The following is a 20,891-nucleotide window of genomic DNA, read 5'->3' as shown; positions in this document are numbered from 1 at the left end:
AAGATAAGCCAGACTTGGTGAAGCAGAAGTAGAAAAAATCACATAAAGCCTGAAGAAAATCATAGTAGAAAGAAGGAAATAGGAAGAGTACTTTTCATTGTCCCACACTCCCCTCATAACTTCCCTCTTTATCCTGCTTAAATTCAGAACCAAGCCTATACTCTCAACCTCCCTTCTCTTCTCCTGTTTTCTTACACAGCTTGAGAAACCTAGACATGCTGACCAGTTTCACTCTAAAAATGTATATTCATTAACCCTAGTAGTCATATTTTCATAGTCCGTTCATTCCACTTTTCTGCGTGACGGTCCATTCCTTCTGTTTTCCTCAGACCTCCCCATCTTCACTTAGCCTGTGAACCTTGCTTTCTATGTAATTGAGAAAAGACTAGCAAACAGAATTTTGATCAACTCATTCCACGTGTACCCAGTTACCTGCATCTGTGCTCCAAACCTCTACCTTTTCTCTCAATATAGATAAACTTTTTTCTTCTAAGGCCACCCTTCCACTTGTACACTAGATTTTACCTCCTCTTGATGATTCAAGGACATTGTTGCAGCAGTTCTCTACTCTCCTATGTGTTCAGTTTTTCCTTCTCTACCAGACCTTTCCTGTCTACGTGGATAGGCTGTTATTTCACCCATGTTAAAAAACAGCAGCAACAAGAACAGAACACTACTACTCTTAACTACATTTCCTCTTTTCTACCTACTGCCCCGTTTCCATCCTTCCCTTTATACCAAGACTCCTTGAAGGGGTTTTGTTTACCACTTGTTTGTTTGTATTATTTTTCTAACGCACTTTATTTAGGTTTTTATTTCCACAGATAAAAAACTTCTTATTAAGGTTACCAAAGACTTCTGTGTTGCTAAATCCAGTGGTTCATTCTCATCCTCAGTCTACTTGACTGGTCAGCAGAATACGGCACAATTGGTCTTCATGGAACCCTTTCTTCACTTGACGTTGTCCTGATTTTCTCTCAGACCTCACTGGTGGCATCTCAGTCTCCTTTGTTGATTCTTCAACTCTTAAACCTCCAAATATTGGATCAGCTCCAGGGCTTAGTTTTCTCTCTCTCTCCCTCTCTCTATCTTTTAAAAAATATTTATTTTTATCATCTGCACTCTTCTCTTGATGATTAAATGTAGTTATGGCTTCCAATACTATCTGTATGTTACTGACTCTCATCTCCAACCTGGACCTCTTCGGACTCCTGACTCCTACAGTAAGTCCTCACTTTACGTTGGCTATAGGTTCTGCGACTTTAAGTGAAACAACTTATAATGAAACCGGTTTTACCATAGGCTAATTGATATAAACAAGAGATAAATTCCTATGGCATCTCTTCAGTGCTATAATAAAACAGTGTTATTCCAGGACCTGCTGTATATCCAGCTGCCTCTTTAGCGTCTCCACCTGGAGGGCTGTCTACTAGGCACCTTCTATTCAGCATGTTCCAAACATGTTTCTCCATCAGCTTCGTCCGTCTAATTGAATGACAACTTGCTCTTTTGGTTGGTGAGACCAAAATCCTTTGAGTCATCCTTAATTCCTCTGTTCGTCTCATACCTCATGTGTTTCTTTTCCTGTCAGCTCTACTTTCAAACTATAGCCACAATTAGACCTTACCACCTCTGCTGCTCTACTCTGGTCCATTACCTCTCACCAGTCTATTCAGGTCACCCAGGGATTCCTCTTTCTTGTTGGCAGTGTTGGCCTCTTACTTGATTCCCATTCTCCCTCCCGCCCCCCCCCGCCCCCCCCCGAACATTGCTTGAGTGCATCTGTGTAGGTGGCAAATTTTCTTAGTGAACCTGTGTTTTTCTTGGTTACTTGATTGATGTGTCAGCTATATTATTCCCAATTCAGAATTCTTTTTCTATAGAACATTGAAGTTACTGGTTTGTTGTCTTCTAACATTCTGCTGTCACTGATGCCAATCCGATTCTCCGTCATTTTTCTCTCTGGAAGTTTTATTTTTGGGATTCAGAAGTTACCACACTGGTGTCTTTTTTTCCTAATGGTTTTCTGTGGACCTTGTAAATCTGAAGACTCAAATCTCTTTAACCTAATAAATTTACTCTCTCTCATGTTAGTTTCTGTTTTGTTTCTGCTCCTCCCTTCCCATCCCTGAGTTTGTTTTGTTTTTTAATTCTTATCGGATGTACTTATCTCTTTTTCCCATTTTTGTTTTCATATCTGTCTCTTGGTTTTATAGTTTGGGAGATTAAAGTATAAAACTAACCACAAGGAAGAATGCCCAGTTGAAAGCAGCTTAGAGTCAAGATTAAATTTAGACTGCAAATTGGCATGCTTTTTAAATTTTTCCTTCGTGTTAGTATATTCTACTAAAACTACATGAGAGGGACTTCTTTTTAAAAGGCATAAACCCATAAAGAACTAAGTTGGTTTTGAAAGGAGACAACAGCAACAGAATTTTGGAGGTTGAAAGGCAAATGGATGCTTTTAAATGACTTCTTAGCAGAATTGAGACACCTGCAACCTAAGTGGGCAGTGGGGTAAAGTCAATAAGTAACTTGATTTGTACCCCAACTCCTAAAAGGTTCAGGAATTGGCATCACCAGGTGTAACGGAAACTAGAAGACTACGACGTAATTAGAGGTGAATATAGAACTAAAAACTGGAAGATTAACTCAAGATTTGTTTCAACAGTGGTCAGATTTCCAATCCCCTTTTGCATTTCACACAACTGGATAAGCTACTCCTCTCCAACCCTGGAACTCTCTAGAAGGTAAGATAGGGGTTCTGGAGAAAGCTACACACAATTGAGAGCAGAGGTCCTACCACGCTAAAGACAGCATGGGGCAAATAGGGGAAGCTTATATTGCCTGGCACTTATTATTTAGTAAGTTATTAATTCAGGATCATTACTGCGTGCCTCCTATGACTACATGCTAGACACTTGGCCAAGTGCTAGGAAACAAAAGAGCAAATAGAGACAAGGTTCTTGACGACACAGCATCTAAACTAGGGCCTGACAGATAAGTCACAATTAGCTATAGTAGGGGGATATCTAGGAAGAAGTGTCTGGTCCCAGGCCACAAGGAGTTATCCTGACCCACAACACCTTGCAGGTCATTTAAGGGGGGACCACACTAGCTGTCACTTAGGTCTTCAGGTCAATCAAGGTCTTTCAGATCTGGGGCCTTTTCAGAAGTTTCCCTTAAATTGAAATGCTCTTCCCCTACTCCTTACATGGTTGTTACTGAAGAAATGAGTGAAGAAACAGATTGAGAAGTCACAAAGGAAAAAAAAGAACTAACAGCTCTGGAAAGCTCAAGTGCCAGTGAAAATATGTCATAACAGACTCAGGGCCACACCCCTCCCTTTTATTTAGCTTCCACTGCTAAATTTATCTTAATTTATTCAGTTTGTCATTTGAATGACAGGCTAACAAGTCTGTTTTTTTGGTGGATTGTTGGGAGCCCTTGAAAGTGTTTAGCCAATAAAGTGACATAGCAGAGTCCAGCTTTAGGAAGTTTATGCTGACAGAATTGTACAAAAAATTGACTGGGGGAGGCGGAGAAGTGAGGTCAGGTGGAATCCTTTAAGAGTTTGGGAAAGAGAAAATGTAGGCCTAAACTAGTTAAAATAGGGAGAAAGAAATACGCATGATAAATTAGGAGAATGAGTTGGACTTTTAAAAATTGGCTGGAGAAGGACCAGGGAGGAATTGAGTGATGGTCCATGTAGTGGTTTCTATCAACCAAAATTGGTAATGGATCAGGAGGGAATCGGGTTTATCCTTTTGGATTCTGCTTGAGCATTATCACCCCTGCAATGCGTTCCGTGTCTCCTAGCCAGGAAATGTTAGGTGCACCTTCTGTGTTCTCAACTTTATCTTCTATTTTCTTGTGCTTATCAAGCTTTTCTTGTGTTTCACTACTAGACATCAGCATCTTTTCCTCCCTTGTGTCCCTTGTATATAGGAAATTAACTATTTGTTGATCACATAAAGGGTTATTATTTCTGAAAATTTTCCTTAGAAAATGTATATGAGTAGTTGAACAACTTAATATTTAATAGGAAAAGACAGTGTGGTAAACGAAGACTGTATTAAGGATGTTGTAGTCTCTCAGATTAGTAATAATGAGTGTAGCTCAATTTTTTGCCATCTTGTACTTGATAGAAATGTTTCAAGATCTTACCTAGTTTCAAAGAGGTCCTTGTAAACGTGTTTTGTATTATTACTGTTGTTTTGTTGTTATTGCATCACCATCTAAATTTTCAAGTTGCTTATTTGGTTCTACAATTCTCTCTTCATGCCACGCTCCTAAATTCTTATTCTCACGAGTAATGATTCCTTTACACTCAGTCTGAAATTTTCGTGGTTGAGGAAAGATATGTGTGAGTAAATCTGCATGTATTAGTAATCCAAAGGGAAGAATCCTGCACGGAGGAAGCAAGTGAAGTTGCAAGTGATATGAGCTAATTAACCGAGCAAGGTCTCAAACCTATAGTTTTGGGAGATGACTGGGTTAAAAGAAATATAAGTGTCTTTTCTCTCCCCCCACCCTGCAAAGACTGCAAGGAAGAGTGATGAACACGAGTGAAGATGGTGAAATGTATTCATGAAAAGGACAAGATGGATTTGTCTTTTCAGTCAAGCAGGAGGTTACTTCAACCTTTAAAGTTAAATGGTAATGAGTTAGTTTTAAGTTGGTAAGGAGTTGGTTTTAGGAATATGTTTGGAAAGCTGAGAGCAAAGTCATCTGGGTTGTAAATTCTGGAGGTGGAGGTGGTTATTTTTTCTTCTGGTCACCAGTGATTGACATGTGCTATGTGCTGAGGAGATTGAGAATATTGCAGAGGGGGTCACTTGTAGTGTCTCTAATAGAAGTGACAAGTCTTGAGTGGTACAGGAAGAGATGATAGAGGCTGGGGACAGATGTCTTCACTCGCAGTAACAATCCCTCACAGAAAGACAGTAGTGTCGGTAAGGGTGAAGAAGGGGCCAAAGAAGAGAGTGCAGGTGTGCAGCAAGTGGAGGTTTGAGGAGGCCGGTTGTGATATGATTCAAAGAGCAGGCCTGTAGAATCTCTTTTTTCTTTTTTAACTTTTTTTAATTTTCGGGGTGGGGAATAGTGTGTTTCTCCAGGGCCTATCAGCTCCAAGTCAAGTTGTCGTCTTTCAGTCTATTTGTGGAGGGCGCAGCTCAACTGCAAGTCCAGTTGCCATTTTCAATCTTTACTTGCGGGGGGCACAGCCCACTATCCCATGTGGGAATTAATCCGGCAACCTTGTTGTTAAGAGCTCGCACTCTAACCAACTGAGCCATCGGCTGCCCCTAGAATCTCATTTTTTAAAGCCCCCCTTCCAAGTAAACAATCCAGAGCTGGTTTACTATCATCCTGCCGTCAGGGCCTGTGTAAGGGTACTGTATTGTAGAAGAGAGAGCTTTATAAATGGTGCTCTTGTAGTATTTTAAGTTAATTAAATCTTGTATTAAACCCATATATAACAGCTTATTCCAAATAAGCATTATTTCAGATGGTTTCAGCGAGTTAGTGTATGATACTGGGTGTGCAACATGAACTGCACTTATGGATAAATATCAAAAAGAGAAAAAAAAAATACCAAGTGCACCTTTTTACCACTTTTTCCCCTGGTTTGACGCTTTTGCCTATGTGCTGTTTTTAAAGTATGCTGGGTTTTGTGTGCTGTTTTATTTTGGTGTTTTTTTTTCTGTTTTCCCATCCTATTGATATCCAGTTGTGATTTCTTTTTGCTGTAGTGATTCTCCCGTTTTATTCTAAATAGGTTTGTTGTATAATTTAATTAAATTCCCTTGATATTAAACAATGTTCAGTAATTTTAGGAATAGCTAACTTAATAGCTTTTTCCACTGTGACATTTATTGAAGAAATATTCAAATGTCAGCAATATATAGGGCACTGTGTTAAATACTGTAGGAGTTGCAAAGATGATTTCAGTACAGATCTTTCTCCCTGAAGATCTTTTGATTCTAGAAAGGGGAGAATGGTAGAATGCTGTGTGATTTTTAGAGGAAGAACATACTACTTCCATTGGTGGAGTCATGACAGTTAATTTTGTGTCAACTTCACTGCATCACAGTGCCCAGATATTTGTTCAAATATTGTGGATGTTTCTGTAGAGATGTTTTTTGGATGAGGTTAATATTTAAATCTGTGGATTTAGAGTAAAGCAGATTACCCTCCATGATTTGGGTAGGCCTCATCCAATCAGGTAAAAGCCTTACTAGAACAAAGACTGACTTCCTTTCAATAAGAAGGAATTCTGCCAGCAGAGCACCTTTGACCTCTGAACTGTGATTCTTAGGTCTTCAGCCTGCAAGCCTGCCATGCAAATCTTGGGTTTTCACAGCCAGTTCCGTAAAATAAGTGTGTGTGTGAGCGCGCACGTACACATATATCATGTTGGTTCTGTTTCTCTGGAGAACCCTGACAAATACAAGTGGCATCTAAGCTGAAACTTAGTATCGGTTAGGTGTGGGGAGGAGCTATGGGAGAGGACAGAAAACCTGCTTTGTGTATTGAGAATAACGAGCTTGGTTGGAACTTAAGTTTTAGGATAAGTGGGTTGGAACCAAGTCTTGCAATGAATTTTAACTTCAAGACTACATCATAAATCTTATTCTAATTTTTCATTTGAACTTTAGCCTTAGTTTCCTAACTTACTTTTGGGCATTTCTTAACTAATTCAGCCTTTGGTTTATTGCTGTCACGTCTTGATATTCAACAGATTTGTTTTTCGTCCTTACTAATTAATAGTAGAGTTTAATTTATAATTTTAAGTTTGTGTAAAAAAATTAAGGCTTTTGGAAAATATTAATGATGTCATTGGAGGATACTAACTATACTTAACTATGTATATGTTTATCATATTTAAACTTATAAGGCTTTGGTATTTTATAAATGTAGATACTGTATTGGGAAGTTGGTCGCTACAGCTCTTTCCTATATACAGGTGTTAATATGCTGGTAACCGGGTTTGGCATTAGTGTGATGTTTGGACTTGCCTTGATCTGCAAATCGAGGTTTTTTAGATAAATGATTTTGCCAAAACTTTGACCCTATCTATTAAAAAAACAAAAAAAGATAATCACGGGATGAATTTCTATTAATAAACCTGTGCTATTTGTGGCCAGAAACAGGGAGTTGGTTATATTTTTTAAGGCTAATAGAGAAAATTATTTTCCCCTCTCTTTTATTAAACATTGGCCTAAAATGTAGGCTTTTCTACTTTGGAAAATAAGAAAAAGTAGAATATCTGTTAAAGCAATGTGGCAGCAGGATGAAGTTCAGCAATATAGAGGACGACCACCTCTAGTTTCAACATTCTGACCCAATTATTATTATCATTTTGTGTATTCTCTTCCAGGCTATATTTGTAGGGGGATGTGTATGTGTTTATTGAGGTGAAATTCATATAATACACAGTAACCATTATAAAGTGTATGATTCAGTGGCATTTAGTGTAGGTAAAGCACTGTACGACTGTCACCTCCCCTTAGTTTCAAATCTTTTTCATCACCTTAGAATACCCCTACCTATTAAGTAATTTCTCCCCACTTACCCTGGCCCCCAGTAACCACTAATCTGCTTTCAGTCTTTATGAATTTTCCTGTTCTGGACGTCGTATTTAAGGGATCATACAATATGTGGCATTTTGTGTCTGACTTCTTTCACTTAGCATGCTTTCTTTGGAGCTTCATTCTAGCTTTAACGTGTGTCAGCATTTCATTCCGTTTTATGGCTGAATAATATTCATGTGTGAGAGAGAGAATATTAAAAAACACAATCCATTCATTTATTGATGGGTGTTTGGGTTGTTTCCACCTTTTAGCTATTATGAGTAATACTGCTTTAAACATTCGTGTTCAAGTTTCTCTGTAGACATAGGTTTTCATACATATAAGTGAAATTGTTGAGTCTTTTGGTAATTCTGTGTTTAATTTTTTGAGGCACGAGCAACGTGATTTCCACAGCAGCTACACCATTTTACATTTCTACCAGCAATGTGCAAAGATGCCTATTTCTCCAGATCCTTCCTAGTATTTAGTTTTGTTTTTATTATTAAAGCCATCCTAGTAGTTGTGAAATGTTATTTCATGATGCTTTTGATTTGCATTTCCATATTGACCAATGATATTAAACATCTTTTCATGAGCTTGTTGGCTGTTTGTATATCTTTTTGTGAGAAGTGTTTTTAAGTTTTGGCCATTTTTAATTGGGTTGTTTGTCTTTTTGTTGTTGAGTTGTTCACAATTTCTTATACATTCTAGATTTATCTATTTTTTTTTCTTTTGTTGCTCATGGTTTTGGTGTCCAATCTTAAGAATCTGTTGTCAACTTCAAGGTCATAAAGACTTCTTCCTATGCTTTCTCTTAATAGTTTTATAGTTTTGGCTCTTATATTTAGGTTGTTGACCCACAAAAAGAAAAATTCTGTGTTTCTCTTCTACTCACCAATTTACTCTCAATATAGCTTTCCACCACCATCCACCAGTTCTCAACCCCCTGGACACCAACTGGGTGTCCTACAGTTTAATTCAGTTCAGTTCTGACACTATGTGAAGTTAGTGTCAGATTCCACAGGTTAAGGGCGCAGTCCCACAAGACTGTCCCCATCCCTACCACCTGCTACACACACCAGCACAGTAGTGACCTGTATTGGCTATAAATTGGGGGTTCCCACAACCCCTCCTTGGTTTGATCATTTGCTAGAACGGCTCACAGAACTCAGGGGAAAAGTTTGCTTGTTAGATTGCCAGTTTATTATAAAAGGATACAACTCAGATACAGTCAGGTGGAAGAGCTGCATAGGGCAAGACAGGTGGGAAGGAGTGCAGAGCTTCCATGACTTCTCCAGGCACGTCATCCTCCCGGCATTTCCATGTGTTCACCAACCTGGAAGCTCTCCAAACCCCGTAGTTCAGGGACTTACGGAGGCTTTATCACATAGGTATGATCAGTTATGAACTCAGTCTCCAGTCCCTCTCCCCTCCCCAGAGGACGGATGGTGATGCTGAATGTTCCAAGCTTTTAATCATAGCTTTGTCTTTCTGGTGACCAGCCCCTTTCCTGAACCTATCCAAGAGCCCACCATTAGAACAAAAAATGCTCTTGTCATTCAGGAAATTCCAAGAGATTTAGGAGCTCTGTGTCAGGAACTGGGGTCCAAGACCAAATATTAGAACAAAAGATGCTGTAAGTACCTTTATCTCTGGAAAGTACAAAGTTTGTAGGAACTCTGGCCAGGAACTGGAGACAAAGACCAAAATATATATTTCTTATTATATCACAGTATCACACCCACTTTGAGTTAATTTTTGTATCTGGAGTAAGGTAGGGTTCCAATCTCATTCTTTTGTATGTGGTTAGCCATTTGCCCCAAGACCGTCTTTTAAAGAGACTATGCTTTCCCCTATTGGATGGTCTTGGACCATTGTCTAAAATCAATTGGCCATAGATGTTTGGGTTTATTTCTGGACTCTATCCCATTCCTTAAATCTATATAGTCTATCTTTATTGCTGTACCACACTGTTTTGACTATAGTAGCTTTGTACTAAGTTTTGAAATCAGGAAGTATGAGTCCTCCAACTTTTCTCAAGATTCTTTTGGCTATTCAGGCTCCCTTGAAGTTACATATGAATCTGAGGATTGCCTTTTCCATTTTTGATAGGGATTGAAATGAATCTTTAGATAACTTTATGGAGCATTGTAATCTTCATACCTGTATTAAGTCTTCCAATCCGTGAACATGGGATGACTTGCCATTTATTTAGGTCTTTGTTTCAGCAATGTTTTGTAATTGTCAATGTACAAGTCTTTCACTTCCTTGGTTAAATTTATTCTTAGATATTTTATTCTTTTGGATGCTATTATAAGTGGAATTGTTTTTCTTAATTTCCTTTTTGGATTGATCATTGTTAGTATGTAGAAACACAGCTGAATTTTGTGTGTTGGTGTTGTATCTATAACTTTGCTGAATTCATTTATTAGCTCTTGTAGCTTTTAATGTCTGTGGGATTTTCTATGTATGGAATCATGTCATCAAAAAGAGATAGTTTTACTTCTTCCGATTGGGATGCTGTTTATTTCTCTTGCCTAATTATTTTTTATGCTGGTTAGGACTTCTAATACGTTATTGAATAGCAATGGTGAATGTGGTCTTCCTTCTCTTATTTCTGATCTTAGGGGAAAGCTTTCAGTCTTTTACCATTGAATATGATGTTAGCTGTGGGCTTTTCATATATGCGCTTCATGTTAAGGAAGTTCCCTTCTTTTCCTAGTTTGCTAAGTTTTTTTTTTTTTTTAATCATAAAAGGGTATTAGATTTTGTCAAGTATTTTCTGCATCTATTAAGGTGATCGTGTGGGGTTCCCCTCTTTCAGTCTGTTAATGTGGTGTGTTACACTGACTTTTTTTTTTATGTTGAACCACCCCTGCATTCTTAGGATAAAATCCCAATTGGTCGTGGTGTGTAATCCTTTTAATGTACTGTGGGATTCAGTTTGCTAGTATTTTAAGAATTTTTGTGTCAGTATTCATAAGAGAGATGGATCTGTAGTTTTCTTGTAATACCTTTGTCTAACTTTGGTATCAGGGTAATAATGCTACCCTCTTAAAATGTGTGAGAAAGTATTTGTTTTTTTGGAGGAGTTTGAGTAGGATTCATGTTAATTCTTTTTTAAAATATTTGGTAAAATTTGCCAGTGAAACCATCTGGTACTGGTTCTTTGGAGGTTTTTGGTGACTGGTGCAGTCTCTTTACTTATTATAGATCTGAGATTTTCTACGTCTTCTGGAGTCATTTTTGGTAATTTGTATGTTTCTAGGAGTTTTTCTATTTCATCTAGATTATCCAGTTTGTTGGCGTACAATTGTTTGTACTATTATTTTATATGCCTTTTAATTTCCATAAGGTTTTGGTAGTAGTGTCCTTGTTTTATCTTTAGTCAATCTAGCTAAAGATTTGTCTGTTTTGTTGATCTTTTCTACAAACCAACTTTTTTTTCTTTTTTTTTTTTAATTGGTGAATGGGAACAGGACTTTATTGAGGAACAGTGTGTACTTCCAGGACTGTTTCTCCAAGTCGGTTGTTGTCTTAGTTGTGGAGGGCGCAGCTCAGCTCCAGGTCCAGTTGCCATTGTTAGTTGCAGGGGGCGCAGCCCACCATCCCTTGTGGGAGTCGAACCGGCAACCTTGTGGTTGAGAAGACGCTCTCCAACCATCTGAGCCATCCGGGAGCTCAGCGGCAGCTCAGCTCAAGGTGCCATGACGGTAACCTTGTGATTGAGAGCCCACTGGCCCATGTAGGGATCGAACCGGCAGCCTTCAGAGTTAGGAGCATGGAGCTCCAACTGCCTGAGCCACGGGGCCGGCCCCTCAAAGAGCCAACTTTTGTTGACTGTTCTTCTGTACTCTATGTTGCTTATCTCTGCTTTAATTGGTATTATTTCCTTCTGGATTTTGGGTTTAGTTTGCTCTTTTTCTGGTTTCTCAAGGTGTAAAGTTGATTTACTTTTTTAAATGTAGCATTTACAAATACAAATTTCCCTATTGAGTATGGCATTCCGTGCATCCCATAATTTTGGCATGTTGTGTTTTCTTTTTCTTTGTCTCAAAATTTTTCTTGATTTCCCTAATTTCTTCTTGGACTGATCAGTTGTTTAAGAGCATGTTGTTTAATTTCCATGTACTTGTGAATTTTCAAATATTCCTCCTATTATTTATTTCTGGCTTCATTCCATTGTGTTTGGAGGAGATACTCTGTAAAATTTCGATCTTTTTCAGTCTATTTGAGAAGTCGATTTTGGCCTAATATACAGTCTACTCTAAAGAATGTTCCATGTGCAATTGAGAATAATGTAAATTCTGTTGCTGTTGAGGGGAAAAGCGTTTTCTATCTCCTTCAAATGCCTTCACCGACACCATGGGGAAGCTGCTTTCGCTCGTAAGGGTTGAAAAAACAACCATTCTCTGCAGATCCCTTAGTGAATTGTCAGGCAGGTCAGATCATAACCCGGATTTTTAGAGGACAAGGTACCTATTGCCCACCTGTCACCAACAGGCTGTACCTGGGAACATGGGCCACTGTCCTCATAGCTGCCTGTCCTGGAGATAGGAGATGATGAATGGTAACAGTCAGCCACTATGCAAAATGCCAAAAGTCACCAGCCTTTCTCTTCCAAGTACTCCCACAGATACTCCAAGTGTTTGACTAGACTCTGTAGTTCCAAAATGGTTTATTCAGACTGTGCTTGCCAGCTCAGTACTTGTTTCTGTTCTGCCATTTTCATGATGTCACGTTTTTATTTTAGATAGTTGTAATCTTTTGAAAGTAAGTTTTGTAATCTGCCTCATATAGGTGACATGTTTAATGTTACTGTATTTTCACTTAACTTTATGATGTTGCAAATAATATAGTAGTCTATTGGGGGCAGGGGGAGATGTGGCCAGAGCTGTAGAATTTTAAGAAGTTGCATTCAATAGAGCATGTTCCTTTGGTGAGCTTGAATCTCTTTAAGACTGACCCCTTTCTTTAAGTAAGTACCTCTTCACCATCACTTGCCCAGTAACGACCAAACTGGTCTTCGGCTTCCGTTTTTATTTTCCACAGTCACAGAAGGACAAATACTGTAGAATGGTGGTTGCCAGGGGCTGGGGGTGGGAGGAATAACGAGTTGCAGTTCAACAGGTATAAAGTTTCCGTTAAGCAAGATGATAAAGTTCTATCTAGAGCTCTGCTTTCAACATTTTGCTTGTAGTTAACAATACTGTACTGGACACTTAAAAATTTAAGAGGGTAGATATCGTGTTATGTGTTCTTTACCACAATTTAAAAAAATAATTGAAATGATAGTATTAACAAAAATGCTGGTGAAATATACCCAACAATTAAGTTGTTGGTCAGCTTAAAAGAAGAAATTGAAGGTAGGCTGTGGCTTGATGGAAGAAGGTATAAGAAGGAGTTGGGGCTGCTGCTGGAGACAAAGGAAACAGTGTGTCAAGATCAGGGAGAACCCCGCAATAAGCACTTTGTAAGACTGAGTATGTAGCCAAATTGAGCCAAGAGGAAATTTGGGGTGAGTGGGCATCATACCCTGTTCTTCCATGGCTTGCTGCGTTTAGCTGCTGTACTTACAAGTGCAAAACATACATAGCAGGTTATGAAAAATTGGGGATGAACCAATGTGATTTCTGACTATACTGACAATTTTTGTCAAGTAACTTCCTACTATAAAGATAAGAGTATTAGTTTATGTATTTCCTTTTGTTTTTTTTCTCTCTTCATCCCCCAATTTTTGTTAGAATACTATGTGATATAGATACTGTTGACTTATTTTGTCACACTTTATAACTTTGTAGAATTTTTTTCAGAACTATTAAATTTGTTCTACGACCACCTAGTAAATTGTCACTTACATTTATGGGCTTAAGTGAATTTATTGTCCATCTCGTATCTTTTGATACCACTGTTTGTGAGTTATTTTAATATAGCAAAGGTTAAGTCTCTGTATGTCTTACAGTACACTCAATTCTGTTTTGGAAGTATAATGAAACCTTTTGATCAAATTTAGGTCTCCATATCAGGAAATTTCTGTTATATCTTTCATTATGTTTTCTCTTATTTATTTATTTTGTTGTCTTTCTCAGAGACAGCAGTTAACTAACTTAGATATGCATAACAGGCGTCTTCTCTCTCACCATGTGATTGCTGTACTTTACATCTTGTTTGCTTTTTGTCAAAATTGTTCTCTGTTATGACTTGGTTTTACTGTTCTGAACTTGTTGTTGATGTATTTATTAGTTCTGCTACTATATTTGTCTTGTCTATTTTTCTTTCCTTAACTCTTTTCAGTGTTATTTTGATCATAAGAGTTGTGTTTTTCTTGAGAACATAAAGCAACTCTTTCTGAATTTTTCTGTTTCCTGTGCTAACTATTAATTCCAAATGGATTTTTCCTGTCTTTTAACTGCATGGTTATAGGTAGGAGGGTTTTGTTAGGCCTTGGAAAGCCCAGTGGAAGCTTCTCTATGATATTATAGAAAGGCCTTTGACTTTTCCCCTCCTCTGCTTCAGGATAAGCTAATCTGTTACTTACAAGGCTGAGAAGTTATATAATAGATTGTGTGCAGCTGAGGTCAGGGGTGAGATTGATTTATTTGTAACTTTCTTAGCCCTGCTTTTTCTTTAGCCTTCCTTTTGGATAAAGGACAAAATGTAGAACTTTGTCACTTACTCCTACCCTGGTAAAGTACTGTTTGGCTACCAGGGGAAGGGGAGTTTCAACTGTTTTTCCACATCTTTTTTTTTTTTTTTTTTTTTTAACACATTTGTTTCTGTACCCCCATTTACCAAGTTGGTGGGTGCCTGTGGAAATTCCTCAGGGCATGCTACATTTGGATTCTGGGATTGGTCTTCCAGTTTGGACTAACTCATTCAGCATCTGAATGATACTTTTTAATAAAATTTCATGGTATGAGTGAGATCTTTTCCTGGCTTAGGGATATTTTAACTTTTTAATTTTGTTTAGTTTTAGGGAGGGATACTCTTCTGCAAACCTACACCTATGCCTCCATCTTTCCTTGAAGTCTCATAGAAAGAATTTTTAGGATTAAAAAAAAGTAATCATTTAAACCAAAATAACACTCATCTTCAGTCTAGCTCTGGATTTATTCTGCAGAAAAATGTATACATTAAAAAATTTGCACAATGTTGAGTTTACTTCCTCTAGGGTACTGTTTAAATGGACAATATGTGATCTTTCAAACTTTCTTATTTGGAACTTCTATATGGATGCAGACATTTCCAGAAGTCTCCTAAGACAGTGAACATGAAACTTTAATATTCATAAGAAACTCTTGGGGAATTGGTTTAAAATGCAGATTTGTGGACACTCTCCCTAGAAAGTCTGACTCAGTGTATTTGAATAGGATCCCAGAAATCTTTTTAGCTTAACCTGATGCCTGCAGGTGGTCCATAGTTTAACTTTGAGTAATGCTATCTTAAGTGTTTGAATAATCAGATTTAATTATGAGATAGATAATTTAGGTAACCCTGGCACTTCAGGCTGTCCCATGGGGCTGAATAGCTAATAACAGCGTGGCTCGATTTCTAGAGGACCTGTTACCAAGATAGATGTCACTTCATTGTCTTCTCTTAATCCTGAAGTTCAGTTTCACAGACTTTGGAATTTTGTGGACTGGGTAAATTTTCGCTCACTGCCCCACACTGAAAAATATCACAGTTTCCCAATGTTTTATTTTGTTGCATGAGGACATGAAAAATAAATCAACGGTGAAATAAAGGACATTCTTAACACTTCCTCTTACCAAAACCACCAAAGATATAAATAAAAATGTGGGAAGAACACAGCCTCATCATAAGACAGTCTTTTAAATTGAATACATTTAGTTCTAGGCGAAACTCACTGTGTTTTCTTTTTAAAAATATCATTTAGCTACAGATTAATGAATACTTTCTCATGAATGACATTTAAGAACTGCTTAATACTTGGAACAGTATACTTACAAGAGGCACTGTCTGAAATGATGAGTAGAAATATATCTCATATCCTCTTTTTCTCACCAGTACGGTCCTTTGGTACAGAAGACAGACCGACAGATCGTCCAATACCACCTCGAGATGAAGTCTTTGAATACATTATATTCCGAGGAAGTGATATTAAAGACCTCACTGTTTGTGAGCCACCAAAACCACAATGTTCTTTGCCTCAGGACCCAGCTATCGTTCAGGTAACTAATAGTAAATTTGTCTTGGAATACAAGTAAATTTGATACACATGGCTGGCTTGGCTTTTGCCCCACCTGGGTTTGGGGGTTTTTTGTTTTTTATTTTTCTCAGTTGAATTTTCATATAGCTTACCATTTTCTAGTTCCCTCAATACCTAAAATACCTGGATAATATTTCACCTAGTTTTTTCTCTTTCTGTCATAAGGGACTAAATAAAGTAAGAAATAGCTGAGGAATTTGTTTTTGTCATAAAATGTTTTTTAATTTCAAAAACAGTTAAAATAGCTAATGTTTGTTGAGGTCCTGTTCATACCACTGCATATGTTACTTGTTACTATGATTATTCTCATTTTCACAAGTGAGATTGAGGTAGAGCCACAATTTGAACAGACCCAGGCAGTCTGTCTCTGGATCCAGGATCCATGCTACTATGTTATTCTCATGAGGTTCATATTACAACCCAGGGTAGTGTTGGCTACTCTTCGGTAAGATTATTAGATTCAATGGGCAAAAAAAACTGAATCACATTATATATTCTATAATATACACACAATGTTATATAATAATATAGCCAAACATAAAAGAATTTTAACACATACAGATATGTTGTTCAGTTCCTTAAATAAGACCCTAAGTATTCTCAGTAAGAGAAATTTAAAAAAATCTGTGTATTTTATTAAAAACAGACACACATGATGTCGAAAAATTTTTGAATTGTGAATTAAAGAAGATGTCCATTACAATACCTGTTTACATGTTAATTGGAAGCATATAGAAACTGAATGTCAGCTCTAATAGCGAGGTTCACCTACAAGTATTTTTACTTGAGGGCATAACTGACTAAAAGTTTGTGTCCCTCTTGTTTTTCTTCCTGAATCCGTTTTTTTCTCAACCTTATTTCTTGTTAGAAGTCTTTGTTTAGTCATCTGCACTAAAATATGCCTATTGATTTATCAGTGTAATACTTTTAAATTAACTTTCCTTTTATTGTGCTGTGAGTGATAAAATCTTTGTCACAAAACAAATTCTTAAAATACATGTTATCTTGCATAGGATTTGTCTTACTTCCAGCTATTAAAAGAAAATATCTCATGAACTCTTCTAATAAACTAAAGAGTAGAGAAATTCTCTAGTCTCACTCATCCTCTCCTAAGTCTGAAGGAATCCTGAGAAAATCTGAACTTCTTAAATTGAGGGAGAAGAGACATTCTAATAGAGATACTAAAGAGTGGTATTATCTGTCATTCTCTCTCCCCATCTTTCTCTCATACATACACACACACACACACATCTTTGAATAAATCTCCAGGGAACCACTTATTTAAGGAATCGGCTGTATGGAATGAGCAAAACCAAGAGCACAAATCAAAATGGTATTGAATAACTTCTTCCAACTACTATAAATTTTGACTTTTGATTTTTTGATTCATTCATTCAGTAGTATTTATTGAGCATCTGCCACGTGCCTGACACTAGCACAGACAAGGTCCTGCCATCAGTGAGCTTATGTCCCCAATAGCTGTTAGTATGTATGCTTCATCTTCATATTATGAAATATTTTATATTAAAATAAGTTAATATATAACATTTGCATATATACATATTAAAATGTATTTTAGATTTAGTAAGTTAAGGTTTTTAAATTGTTTTCTTTAATAATAACTATATTTTTAAATGTAAATGGTTTGTGTGGGATAGTTTGTTTCTGCATCTCTTTCCTGTAAAGTGAATAGTACACTTCAAATGATTGAAAAGAGTAAAATCAAAAGTGAGATGCCTTATTTGTGTCAATGCCAGACTAAAACTCAGTATAACCAAATGTGATTTTTCTCATAGTTTTTCTCTAAGCAAAGTTGCTTCACTTATTCAAGAAGCTTTTCTTCCGTTCTTCCCTAAATCTGCTATAAAACTCTTTACTCAAAGGAGGAGTTTATTGTAGGAAAAAGTATAAGTCACTCTGGTATAATTGCCACATATTGTTGATCCTTGAACGATGTGGAGCTTAAGGGCACCCCCCACGCCACCCCCCATAGCCCCCACATATAACTGTTGACTCCCCAAAAACTTAACCATCCCTCGGATTCTGCAGGGAAGTTGGTTCCAGGACCTTCTGCAGATACCCAAATCCATGGGTGCTCAAGTCCCTACATAAAATGGTGTAGAACAATGGATGCAGTCAGCCCTCTGCATCTGTGAATGTCCAACCACAGATGGAAAGTTTAATCCATGGTTGGTTGAATCCACAAATGCAAAATGAAAAAAATCCACACACAAGTGGACCCTCACAGTTCAAACCCATGTTCAAGCGTCAACTATATATATAAATAAATGAAATCAGAAGGTTATTCGCTGTTGTAATATTAAATGCAAGTTGTAAGTTATTATAATTGCTTTTGTGTCTAGTAGTTACAACTTAATAATTGTCTTAAAAATGTAAATATCCGCATTTCTTTCCATTATGTGCGTGTTGTTCAGAGCATGGAAAAATAACCTATAGTCTTTCTTCAGTCTTCACTAGGCTCTTCTACTTCTTCATTCCAGTCAGTGGGTTCCTATGGACCTTTTGGCAGGATGTCCACATACAGTCAGTTCAGTCCAAGTTCCTTAGTCGGGCAGCAGTTTGGTGCTGTTGGTGTTGGTACGTTTTGCTTTTTTCTTTTTAACCTTTTCTTTTTCTTATCACAAATTTTCAGATACATTGTTTGGTATTCTTTTTGTAACCTGTTATTTCAAAGGCTTTATTTAATGTTCTCGTTGACTAGTGTTTCTAAAAAAGTCATCTCTCAGAATAGTCACTTTTTAAAAAAACGTAGATATACCCAATTACCAAATTTCATTGAATGTTATTTTAAATTTACATAAGATATATCCATTTAAAATAAATATTTTACCCAACAGGATGGGTTTTCAAAAAGGGGATTGAAGATAATGCCATTGTTATTAGGGAATAATAATGCCATTAAGGAGTATTTCTTTTATGTTGAATGTGGATGATTATCCCATTTAACACCACCTATGAGATACTCTCAGATATATATAGATGTTTGGGGGCTTGGTGCTTTGTTTATTGTAGAAATATAACACTATAATATTTTAGAAATGTAACACTATAAGGAGAATGTGTAAGAGGGCTGGGCTAATAACAGTCCTACTTACGGTTGAAAAACAAGCCGTCCATTGTGTGCAAAAGCTACATTTAATCAGAGCAGCTCAGTGTTGTTTTGTTTTTATAGTTGTGCATTTTTGTCTTAAATACACTTTGATTGAAATTCCCACAGTACAGAATAACTTTTTAAATCTCAAACTCTAGCGTTTAATCTCTTTTTAGTTTCATTGCAATAACCATTTATCAGTTTATTTGGTTTCGCTGAATCATGAATCCACTTTTAAGTGTATCTTGAAACTCATTATTATGCTAACAAATTTTGTTAAAATTAATTCCTTTCTATGAATATACTTTTTTTATATAGTTGTAACTTTTCAGGTATGTAAATGTTTGACTTATGCACAAAATGAAAAGGGATGGGGGGAAAAATGAATCCCCAAAATTGAATGAATATAAGCTGAACCAACTGGTGCTGAGTATATAATATATCAAATTGATAACATAGTCACATAGAAAAAAAAATTAATTCAAGTAACTTTTACACTCTTAAGAGATATAGTAAGAACAAATAGAGCTATAAAAGAAAAACTTGACTTAGGGTTTGTAATTGGTAGTGGAATTGGTGTTAATTTTGAAACTGTTTTTGGGTATGGCAAATGAGTAATATATTGATACTGTTTGGAAATGGTGTTCTTACTGTAGAGAAGGGAGATACAAATAAGGAATGGGAAAAGGTAAGGAAGAACTCTGAGGTGTGGAATGTGAATTGAAAGTACGAGTGTGAACTCATTTTTTAAAAACTGGGTATTTCCTGACTCTGTCCATAGAAAGGGCCTAGAAGCAGTGATATCCAGTAGCAAAGAACACATGTAGACCCAGTTCTTGGTTTCTAAATACCATTTTACCACTAAAAGGAGCCTTGAAAAAAGAAGTAAGGGAAACTGCTATTTTTTAATAGAAAAATGCCAAATAATAAATCAAAGGAGTGATGGATATAGAAAATCACCATTTTATAATCTCTGGTGTAATAATTAGCAGCAAGAATTATCAGTGGATCTAAAATCATTGGGTGAACAGTATTAGAATAGGGTATTAAAATGGCCTTAAAATATCATCCCACGGTTATTAAAAATTACAAAGGGGGGACATGTGCCTTTATAATGGAGTGATCTGACTAATTCATTAAGATGGTCACCATTTTAATCAATTCATCAAGTTTGGCATTGCCGTGGTTAAATAATTATATGTCTCCTGATGTGATGATGTAGGGAGGAGGGTGGTACACAACTTCACCTCTGTGGTGTTCTTACTGAAAATGCATGTTCTAATCATAAAGAAATGGACCATCCAGAAGGCCAAACTCTTCAAAGGACTCAGTAGGCAACAGGGCTATTTTAGACTTGAGGAGACTAAAGAACATAGCATCCAAATATAATATGTGATTGGATTTGGGTGTTTTTAAAAAGTTCATATAAAGAACGTTTTAGGGACTACTGAGGAACTTGAGCACGGACTAAGTGTTGGATGGTGTTATTGTTGTTGATTTTTGTAGATGTGGTAATGGTGTTGTGGTTAACCATACAGGGGAATGTCTTTGTTTGGGGGAGATGGTTTTGAGTATTTACGGGTGAAGGGTCAAATTGTACCCTATCTAGGCAAAAGAGAAGTGTGTGTATCAGGATATACAGAAATGAAGAAACAGAATAGGCCTGGCAAGACGTTAGCAGTTGATGAGTCTAGATAAGGAATATATCAATATCAAGTGTGCTGTTTCAATTTGACATTTTTCAAAATTAAAAACTAAATATTTAATTCCTTTTTTATTCTTAGATAGGTGAAACAGTGTGACTTTGGTCCATGTACTTCCCAAACCTATTCATGTAGTAAGACTAATGTTAATTATGCATGTTATGGGTGACCGGATGGCTTGGTTGGTCGGAGCGCGAGCTCTGAACAGCAGGGCTGCCGGTTCGATTCCCACATGGGCCAGTGAGCTGTGCCCTCCACAACTAGATTGAAGA

At 37.0% G+C, this 20,891-nt stretch overlaps 1 protein-coding gene across 8 annotated transcripts in view; it reads left to right on the top strand.

The window, feature by feature from the left end:
* Window positions 1-20,891, top strand: part of LSM14A (LSM14A mRNA processing body assembly factor) — a 55,154-nt gene that overhangs the window by 5,535 nt on the left and 28,728 nt on the right. For all 8 annotated transcript variants that reach the window (XM_019742704.3, XM_019742700.3, XM_074314420.2 and 5 more), the window contains exons 2-3: window positions 15,603-15,766; window positions 18,273-18,402. In XM_019742704.3, coding sequence (XP_019598263.1) covers window positions 15,603-15,766; window positions 18,273-18,402 — 294 coding nt within the window. The remainder of the gene's footprint in view (window positions 1-15,602; window positions 15,767-18,272; window positions 18,403-20,891) is intronic.

The sequence above is a fragment of the Rhinolophus sinicus genome, chromosome 8 (assembly GCF_057876585.1).
Source record: "Rhinolophus sinicus isolate RSI-liver-muscle chromosome 8, RSI-T2T, whole genome shotgun sequence".
Classification (NCBI taxonomy): Eukaryota; Metazoa; Chordata; class Mammalia; order Chiroptera; family Rhinolophidae; genus Rhinolophus; species Rhinolophus sinicus.
The sequence above is the reverse complement of the archived record's forward strand: the minus strand, read 5'-3'. Positions and strand labels throughout refer to the sequence as shown.